General features: G+C 34.5%; 2 protein-coding genes across 3 annotated transcripts in view; both read left to right on the top strand.

Moving 5' to 3' along the window:
* Nucleotides 1-485: 485 nt before the first annotated feature.
* On the top strand, nucleotides 486-7,464 carry LOC111717949 (proteasome subunit alpha type-6). Of its 2 annotated transcripts, XM_023493419.1 has the most exons (9): nucleotides 486-648; nucleotides 1,287-1,322; nucleotides 1,560-1,638; nucleotides 2,391-2,515; nucleotides 3,713-3,835; nucleotides 5,310-5,405; nucleotides 5,970-6,029; nucleotides 7,051-7,170; nucleotides 7,204-7,464. In XM_023493419.1, exons 1-8 carry the CDS (start codon nucleotides 520-522, stop codon nucleotides 7,141-7,143), a joined length of 741 nt encoding a protein of 246 aa, XP_023349187.1. In that variant the 5' UTR covers nucleotides 486-519; the 3' UTR covers nucleotides 7,144-7,170; nucleotides 7,204-7,464. The 2 variants fall into 2 exon arrangements, with proteins under 2 accessions (XP_023349187.1, XP_023349186.1); XM_023493418.1 differs by having other exon boundaries at nucleotides 7,051-7,464.
* A 1,928-nt stretch (nucleotides 7,465-9,392) lies between these two features.
* Nucleotides 9,393-9,722, top strand: part of LOC111717942 (uncharacterized) — an 8,890-nt gene continuing 8,560 nt past the window's right edge. Inside the window, exon 1 of the mRNA XM_023493412.1 lies at nucleotides 9,393-9,416. Within this exon, the coding sequence (XP_023349180.1) occupies nucleotides 9,393-9,416 (24 nt within the window). The remainder of the gene's footprint in view (nucleotides 9,417-9,722) is intronic.

Consider the following 9,722-nt stretch of genomic DNA (forward strand, 5'->3'; position numbering starts at 1 on the left):
CAATGCAAAAGGAGTTCTGAAATCTGATTGGGCTACATTTATGAAAAGTTGCCTTCTAGAAGCCTACCTGGCAACCCTGGATTGTACACAATACAAAAATCCGGGAAGTTGTTGATTAGTTGATTGATATCCAATACTTATTTGCGGCATTTGCCGGTAGATTGCGCTCACAGAAATGCAACTCATCAAGTCATCTTGTCATTACTTTTTAAGTTTATCACTTAAGCAGAGGAGATAGGTCGTTAATCTTAGAACTTCATTATTTATTGTCTAGGTTTTCATGCGGCCACACTTTCTGGGCCGAGCGCTGCGGCTAGGGGGCCGAGCGCTGCGGCCACGGGTTAGGTTAGTTAAGACACTTTCTGGGCCGGCGCTGCGGCCACGGGTTAGGTTAAGGTAAGAAACTTCTTGTCAGACCCATGTACAAAATTGATAGGAGGGGGGGGGGGGGGGGGGGTCCAAAAATCGTATACTAGGAATATACCTAGCTTAGATTTATATAATATTTCAGACCTAAAGATGTCCCGCGGATCCAGTGCAGGGTTCGATCGTCATATTACAATCTTTAGTCCCGAGGGACGTCTTTATCAAGTTGAATACGCGTTCAAGGCGATCAACCAGGGAGCAACAACTTCAGTTGCTGTAAAGGTAATATTTTTTTATTGTCATTAATTACAAATTATTGGATTAATTAAATGATTACAACTAACTTTATTTTCGTGCACGCCAATACAATTTAAAATACTGCTTTAAAATAATATCATTATTACCTATTACAGTAATAGGTATGAAGATAAGATGAGAAAATGTTTCTCTCAATGATTCTGCAAATGAGAAATACTATTGTTGATATATTTGTATTGAATAAAGTTGTTAAGAAGAAAGTTCAAAAGAATATAATAAATTTGAGTTAAGTCTTCTTATATTGTGAAAAAGTAGCCCTAATGCTGGCCACCTAGTCTGGCCCTGACTCTGCGCTCTATTATCCGAATTTTAGACCACCTTTGTTTCCGAATCTAGTACTTGGCCCCCATTTTTTCCATGGTTGCAGCGCTCGTCCCCCTATTTATTTCCCAATGGGATCGCTTGGCCCCATATTTTTTCCCAATGGGAGTGCTGGGCCCCCTGATCGTTTCCAGCTGCAGTGCTCGACTAAATTGTCCTAATTTAGCCTTTTCCTAAATATTTTCTACATTATTAGACCGTAGAGAAATATATTTTACCCTACACATTTGTATGATTTAGGAGGATGTTCGTTTTAAAAATGATTAATTCTTTTATTTCAGGGATTAGATTGTGCTGCTGTCGCTACTTTAAAAAAGGTTTGTTTGATAATTAATGTGTTCTTTCAACTAAAGGACTTTTTTTGATATTAGTTTTATCTACGGTAAAAAATACTAGCCGATTCATTGGTTTTTATAAATTCAGAGAAATAAACCACGAACTCCAATATACAATCTTGGCCCATGGAGCATTAAAATAACAAATCTGTATTTTGAAAATACAATTTTTGTTTCTTTACCTCTTTTCCCTATATCGTTATGACTATTTTTGTTCAGGTCCCCGACAAGCTGCTTGATGCTAGCACTGTGACAAACCTGTACAAGATAACAGATGGAATCGGTTGTGTTATGACAGGTAAAATTACTTCTAGATTGGGAATTCAGCTTTGCTTGGCATTCTAAACATTCCCATCTAAAGTTACCCAAATGAATTTGGAATTTTTAAGCCAAGCTAAGAACATTCCAATCGATCAAGATTTTAGACAAATCGGCCATAAGGTTCATTAAATATGATTAAGACATACAAACAGAGATTACTACTTTATGTAAAAAAAGAAACAGATATACGTATTTTTATAAATCATTCCTACTTTGGAAAGTATTTCCCCCCCCCCCCCAGATGTGGGGTATGTTTAGCAATTAGCAATCGGATGATATTAAAAAATGGTAGCATGGCTCTAATTTGATCGCGCCGCGCTGCTGAGATCTATATAAAGAGAGTCACAAACGTAATCCAACAAACTTAACCCAAACGGATAATGCATAAAGAGTACGTAAATAACAAATGAAAATTCAAATGTAAGATAAATTTCGGCTGAAAATCTGGAAGTTCGGAAGAAATTAAAACTCTTAAGCCAAAGGAAAGGCGCCTCAAGCAATCCCTGTGATTTGATGTTCGCACGTAATTTTTGGGTCGGTTTTTGTGAATATTTTCTTCCGCGGTCAAAATTTGGCCGAGTATAAGAGGAGTTTATGTTTTTTAGGGATCAAGATATAGCAAAGTTATTAAAAGCAGATATTAAAATAATACAGTTTTGAATTTGAGGAAGTATTATTATTTTGTTTTAAGTTTTTAACTATCCAAAACGCTTAACCATACTTACGCAGGTATGGTTGCTGACTCGAGGTCCCTGGTACAGAGGGCCCGCTACGAGGCTGCCAACTGGAAGTACAAGCACGGATACGATATGTCTGTATACGATCTATGCAAGCGGTTGTCTGATATCGCACAGGTTAAAATTTTTTTCCTTCGCAATACAAGATTAAATCATAGATTGTAGATACATCGAAGATCTTTCATGAAACCTTTTAATTCTATCCTTTTCTAAATTTTATCATGCAACAATAAAAATGAATAGAACTATTTTTGTATTTTATATTGTACAAGTTGAAGGGCCCGGCGTTGCCCGTGGGAAAAAAGGTTGAAAAAAACATTGAATAAAACTTTTAAAAAATTGAGAAAAAAAATTTGAATTTTTGTTAGCCTATGACACCCCCCGACCGCCCATAAGTGTCCACAAAAAAAATTCAGCCCAATCGGTCCACCCGTTTTGCCGGCTATACGCAGCATAAAAATATACAAATGTCTTGTTTTATTATATAGATAAAGTACACGTATATCAAAAAGAGTAACATAATTGAGGTTAGTAATGACACAATTCTGAGATCAGAGTCCGAATTTAATTAATTTGAGCCCATAATTAAATCCGCTAAAAACCGGTTGTAAATGAGAGCCAGCTTAAATCTTGAAAAATTGAATACAATTCTAAGTGGAACCAACCATATTTGAGCCGAGTCTAAAATTCTTTAAATTCGGCCTCAGTTTGACCTAACATTTCATGAAATTTTAAAGTTTAAAAACTTACGCCTCGCAGAAATGCCATGTAAAAAGCCGCAAAATTGGAGTTTCCTCAAGCGTACTTTGTATTGATTGATTGATAATCGTTTATTTCTATATACCCTATTACTGGTATCTTAAATCTTGCGTACTTTGTAAACTGAACGGGGTTGACGTCTCATTTTTTCTTGGAAAATCTAGAATATTCTAGAAAATCTAGAACATTCTAGTCCGTTTCAAAAATTCTAATGTGAATATTTATGTTGATAAATAAATGAAAGTCTGTCATCCTTATTAATTAAATGGGTCGTCGTCGTGAAATGAAAGGCCTAGGCCACTTGAAATTTTGATAAATACCTCGAAGGGACAGACCGGCTATGTAAGATAGTTGTACTGAGTATGCAGTGTTGTGGAAAGCTTCTAAAGGATTCATTTGAGACATATAAAACTTTTTAAAGATCTGTCAATCCTGAGAAATATGTTCCCAACCATCTAATTAGATTACTGTATGATTTTTACTTTTATTTTTCGTCGTCGTTATTTAGTAATTTTAAATTTAATTGAATTTAAATTAAATTTTACATTTGTTCAGGTGTACACCCAGAATGCTGAGATGCGTCCTCTCGGCTGCTCAATGATAATGATTGCATTCGATGATCTGCATGGTCCCTGTGTTTTCAAAACAGATCCTGCTGGATACTTTGCGGATTACAAGGTAACACTTAAAGGGACTGTAAAGGAAAAATGAAAGGGGGTATAGGCTGAAAGCTTATTTATTTAGCTCTTGTTCGCGACCCATGAAAGTTTTATCTAATGTTCCTGTCTCGAGAAATTGATATAAAACTGTGTTAAAATTATACGAAAATTCATATACGTAAAATTTAGAAAATCTTAAACTTAAATCACGTGACCAGAATTATCACCAATGGCAGAGCAGTATACTGGTCACGTGTCTCCGCCTGTATCACGTGACCACTATACTGCACTGCCATTGGTGGATTATCTGGTCAAGTAATACGGACGTATAGATAATATGCATTAAATCTATTAAAAATAGAAATAAAAAATATAAAATTAGAATTGGAGTAAACCTAAGTTACAATTAGCTTTCTATGGGATTTAATCGTTTTCAGATTGGTTGCTTATTTGCTGAATTTGATCTATCTAAACCCACTACTTTTTATACACAATTGTATATATATTAATTTTCGTATAAATTTGACAAAGTTTTAAATCAATTTCTCGAGATAGGAACATCAGATATAACTTTCATGGGTCGCGATCGAGAGCAAAAGTGATTAGCTTTCAGCCTATACCCCCTTTTTTTCCTTTACAGTCCCTCTAATGATTGCATATAAAGATCTGCATTCTGCATGGTCCTTGTGTTTTTTAAACAGACCCTGCTGGATACTTTGTAGTTTTACCATCAATATTTTTCTTTGCTTTATAAAAATAATCATAGTTTTACTAATTTAAAGATTATTTTCAGCGTTTTAATATTGTTTCGTGGGAAAAGATTCTCATGTTAAAGATCAATTTTAAAGGTTCTCATGTTGAAGATCAATTTCAAAAGATACTCATGTTGAAGATCAATTTCAAAAGATACTCATGTTGAAGATAAACTTCAAAGGTTCGCATGTGTTGAAGATCAATTTAAAAGATTCTCATGTTAAAGATAAATTTCAAAGATCAACTTCATAAGATTCTCATGTTGAAGATCAATTTCAAAAGATTCTCATTTTGAACATCAATTGGAAAAGATTCTCATGTTGAAGATCATTTTTAAAAGATTCTCATGTTGAAGATCAATTTCAAAGATTCTCATGTTGAAGATCAGTTTCTAAGATTCTCATGTGATCATTTTTAAAAGATTCTCATGTTGAAGATCAATTTAAAAAGATTCTCATGTTGAAGATCAATTACAAAGATTCTCATGTTGACGATTAATTTTAAAAGATTCTCATTTTGAAGATAGATTTCAATGGTTCTCGTGTTGAAGATCAATTTAAAAAGATTCTCATGTTGAAGATCAATTACAAAGATTCTCATGCTGAAGATTAATTTTAAAAGATTCTCATGTTGAAGATCAATTTCAATGATTCTCATGTTGAAAATCATTTCAAAAGATTTTGTCCAATAACGATTTTTATTTGACTTAAGAAATCATTTCATGCTTTTTGTTTGATTAGGCCTGCAGTGTTGGTACCAAGCAGACCGAGGCAAATAGTTTCCTAGAAAAGAAGTTTAAGAAGAAATCTGAACTCACAGGAGATGAAGCAATCCAGGTTTGCATCATTATTATTTTGTAGAAAAATCATTTTTGAAGTGTTCCCGCTAAATGATTTTTAGGTAAATTAAATGAGTTAAAAATCGACGACTTCTTTGGAATATTGCAACTTTTGGTGAAAAATAATAATTTTTAATCCCATGGTCAAGGTTACATATATATATAAAGGAAACGGCCAATATAGATTCCGTACAGTCGTCTCTATAGTGTCATTTATGGGGAACCCTGTATATCTCAATCAGTGCTCAGGATCCGTTCATTTTGATGCGGATCCGGATTTGGATTCATGTCATGAACATTTCTATAAAAATTACGGATTTGCTAAACAAAAGAAAAATGTTCAAATTTAAAAAAAAATGCTTTTTTATGCTAAAACTTGATGAACCATTCAGAAAAAAGAATCTCTTTTAAAAACAGTTCAGATTTGGATTTTAAGAGCAACAATTTTTGTTAGATATTTTTCACATCTGGATCCTTGGATCTGCATAGTTTTGCGGATCCAACGGATTTGGATCTAGGGATTCTAAGCACTGATCTTAATAATTGATTTGATTATGTTTAGACCGCTATCAACTGTCTGTCAACTATACTCTCTGCTGACTTCAAGCCTACAGAGATCGAGGTATTGTTTACACTTGGATTGTCGGTCCGTCAACAGCTGAGCCGATCGTACCCAATCAACTCTTGTTTATGGCCCCAGTTGAAAAATTTGCCCCGAAAAAATGTTGACATTTCTTATTTTTAAAAATGCTCTAATTTAAAATATTAACTCAAAATTTGGTAACGATTAATAATGACAAGTTTCAGAGCAACCGTTTAAAACTTTAATTGTTTAAGGAAAAGGAGCGTGAAGTACCATAAAAACCTAGTTTTGTATATTTAAGTTAACAAAAGCAAATATTTAAAATTATGCAGTAGCTCGGATACGTGAGCAATTAAATTGAGTGACTGACGAATTCCAGATCGTCTTTGTGTTATCTATTTTCAATGGTCAATAAAAAAAACCAAGTCGGAGCCCGACTCATGCCAACTTAACGGGCGTTTTTTAGACGTACTTTGTATGTCTTCGTACTAATGTTTGTCTGCTAGATGTCACCCAAAGAATATGTTTCAGCACATAATCTTAAATTACTATGCTTTCTATTTATTTTCGCCGAGAGGGGTCGGGTTTCATCGTACTTCGAACGGTCACAATCGGAGACGTCATGTGTTTGCAATAAATACGGGTGGGACGATTCGGGCTCTGCTGCTGTTTTTGGTTGTGCGTAAAAATCTTTTGTTATGGTTTTTTTTACTGAATTGGAAAAAATTAATAATTTTTTTGGGGTAAAAAGTATTTAAAAATGACATGATTTTTGATAGCACATTTTTGTAATTTTTCCCCCTCCAATCATCAAAAATCATTCAGGGGGCGGGGGTGTAATTCTGTAAAATATACATCCCTGCATTTATATAAACGTTAAAAGGTTTTTAGTTATGAACAGTAAAGACTGAAGACTGTTTGTATACAGGAATTTCTCATTTTATTACAACACTGTGCAATCAAAACATAAAGAAAAAATAAATTCTAAAGAATCTCACAAATATTTCAATCATTGAAGAAAATGTCCGATGTGACCATGCAATTAATTATTATATTATAGGTTGGAATTGTGACCAAGGAGAACCCCAAGTTCCAAATTCTCACTGAGACTCAGATTGATTATCATCTGACATCCATTGCTGAACAGGATTAAACCAGTTCAACAAATCTTGCTGAACAGGATTAAACCAGTTCTACACATCTTGTTGAACAGGATTAAACCAGTTCTACACATCTTGCTGAACAGGATTAAACCAGTTCTACACATCTTGCTGAACAGGATTAAACCAGTTCAACACATCTTGCTGAACAGGATTAAACCAGTTCATTACATCTTGCTGAACAGGGTTAAACCAGTTCTACACATCTTGCTGAACAGGATTAAACCAGTTCTATCCAACTATCACTTTCCAGCAATTATTGTAATTTCTAATTTCAAAATTGATTTATGAATAAATAAACGTTTTAAAGTAATTTTTTTGCCTTGAAATATTTTTGCTTGGAACTTTTGCACTGTGCATATCAAGATAAATGCAGATTAATTTAATCTTAATCTCGATATATATCCCGATTGAGAATCGTACCCAGTCAGGGGTTGAAGGGAACTTTAATAATGAAAGGAATAAAACTAAAAAGAATTTATGGAAAGGTTTAGTTTTTTCAAATTTAAAGTTATTTTATGTATATGGACATACCTTAGGATTTCAATATCCTCCCTTCTCCTCCCCAGGTTTGCACAAAGAGAAATCTAAGCTTTTAGGTGCTGATGACATCTAATTTATAGTACGCGGGGTTAACGTAAGGGTTTTCAGCGAATGGAAACTTATTTGAAAAAATGCGAAAATCATATGTGTTGTAGCTAAATGAGCAAAAAAAAACTTGCGGAATTCTTTGATAATGAAGACGACATTTTCATATTTTCCAGGAATGTTCGAAAATCCAACGCCAGCGAAAATTAAAAAAAAAATCAAAATGTTATGAAATATTAACTATATACGAATGCGTCAAAAATAATCGATGACTACTGTTTGTAATATCTGAATGATTTGTTTGGAATTAAATTGATTTGTTTACGATCCGAGTTGAATGTTGCATCTTTCCGAATTTGTATGGACGCTGCGTTCTTCGGTGTGAGTCGTTTTTAACAATTTATTTTCTCCTTAAAGACGCAACAGATGAAAATAAGATAAGTAGCGATCAAAAGCGCCTTTTTATCGCATTAAGCCTATACCCCCTTTCATTTTTTGCGAACACTCCCTTTAAAGCAAAGATTAGTTGATTTCCGGTTCTGACATTTATACTTGAAATCATCAAATGTCACGGCATACAAACAAGTATTGAAAGTGAAGCATGTAATACTCTTTCATCATTTTAAAATTGTGTTTCCCCATTCTAATGGTGGAAAGGTTTTTATTCTCATGGGTTCTCCATTCTCCAACCACAATATAGGTTGAGTACAACCAATTGAATTTTCGGTTTAACAAATGATTGTAGAGGAAAGGATTTTATTCTCATTGGTTCTCCAACCATAATACAGGTTGAGTAAAACTAATTGAATTTCGATTTGGTGTAATTGAGGATATTTGGTAATGACAGTTAATATTGTGATTTTCCCCATCTTTGCTTATTCTAGACTAACCCCTTATAAAATTATGTAAAATTTTCTTTGTAAAATGTAAAGCAGTTCTTAAACTTAACACACGTAATGTGGCAGGATTCAAGGCACTAAATTTTATCATTTAAAAACATAACTGCCGGAAGATTCAAATGCCTGGGCATGGAAGACCGTAAGGTTGTGGCTTATAGCTACCGGAAGACAAAAAAAGATAATATGAGGCATGGAAGGGAAAAATGTTGTGGCTTATGATCGTCGGGCGCCGGCGTCCCCCCGCTCATGGGACAGGACGCCATGGCTCGACTGAATAATAATTTAAAAGATAATTCTATTTTTGTAAACTATTTACTCAGTTTGTATGTTCGATCATAACTCAAGAATTCCCCAGGACCGATTTGTCACAAGTTTCGACTGGGGAACTCGGGAGAACCACAGGAATATTATTAGTTTGGTTTTGAATTTTTTAGTTAAGTGAATCGACCTTGTTAAAGAAAAATAGGTAAATTCATAATTTACGACCAAGTGCAGGTTACGGTGCAGTGGAAGTAACATTAGGAGGAACCTGGGCAGCGCCGTGTTCGTAGGAAGGGAAGGCAACCTTTCCCGCACAGCTTCCGAACCTCATTTTCATTTTACCTGTTCCTAGATAAAAAATATTGTAAAAATATTAAGGATACAATGGATGGAATAGCAGGCTTAAATAATCGAATTATTCAACCGTTTTTAAGTAGAAATTGACGATTATAAATGGAAGAACATTACCGGAATGTGGAAAGATCGGAAGCCATATGGGGACGCGCAGTGCTGCAAAGGTAAAATGAGAATAGGAAGCTGTGGAACTTTGGGTGTTTTGTTATTGGATATTTTGTGTCCGCTCCGGATAGGGAGATAAACTGACTGACTGACTGACTGACTGACTCTCTAAGTACAACAAAAGATACTAATAAACTGCATGCACTCTATCCTCTCAACCTCTAAGATAATATCAGATCCATCAATAACGTAAATCTATGATCAACTATATTTAGGTCTAAATGCTACTATATAGGGCTGGGCGCGCGTTCCAGGTGGAACGATCGTTCTTATCCCGAGAACGAACGGAACGATCAAGAACGATC

The sequence above is a fragment of the Eurytemora carolleeae genome, unplaced genomic scaffold (assembly GCF_000591075.1).
Source record: "Eurytemora carolleeae unplaced genomic scaffold, Eaff_2.0 scaffold937, whole genome shotgun sequence".
Taxonomy (NCBI): Eukaryota; Metazoa; Arthropoda; class Copepoda; order Calanoida; family Temoridae; genus Eurytemora; species Eurytemora carolleeae.

Bases quoted from the DNA above. Each gene is read 5' to 3' on its own strand.
- LOC111717949 (XM_023493418.1), top strand. From the start codon at position 520: ATGTCCCGCGGATCCAGTGCAGGGTTCGATCGTCATATTACAATCTTT. The intron at 3,836-5,309 runs GTAACACTTAAA...TTGTTTGATTAG, and splicing joins GATACTTTGCGGATTACAAG to GCCTGCAGTGTTGGTACCAA. The intron at 5,406-5,969 runs GTTTGCATCATT...GATTATGTTTAG, and splicing joins CAGGAGATGAAGCAATCCAG to ACCGCTATCAACTGTCTGTC.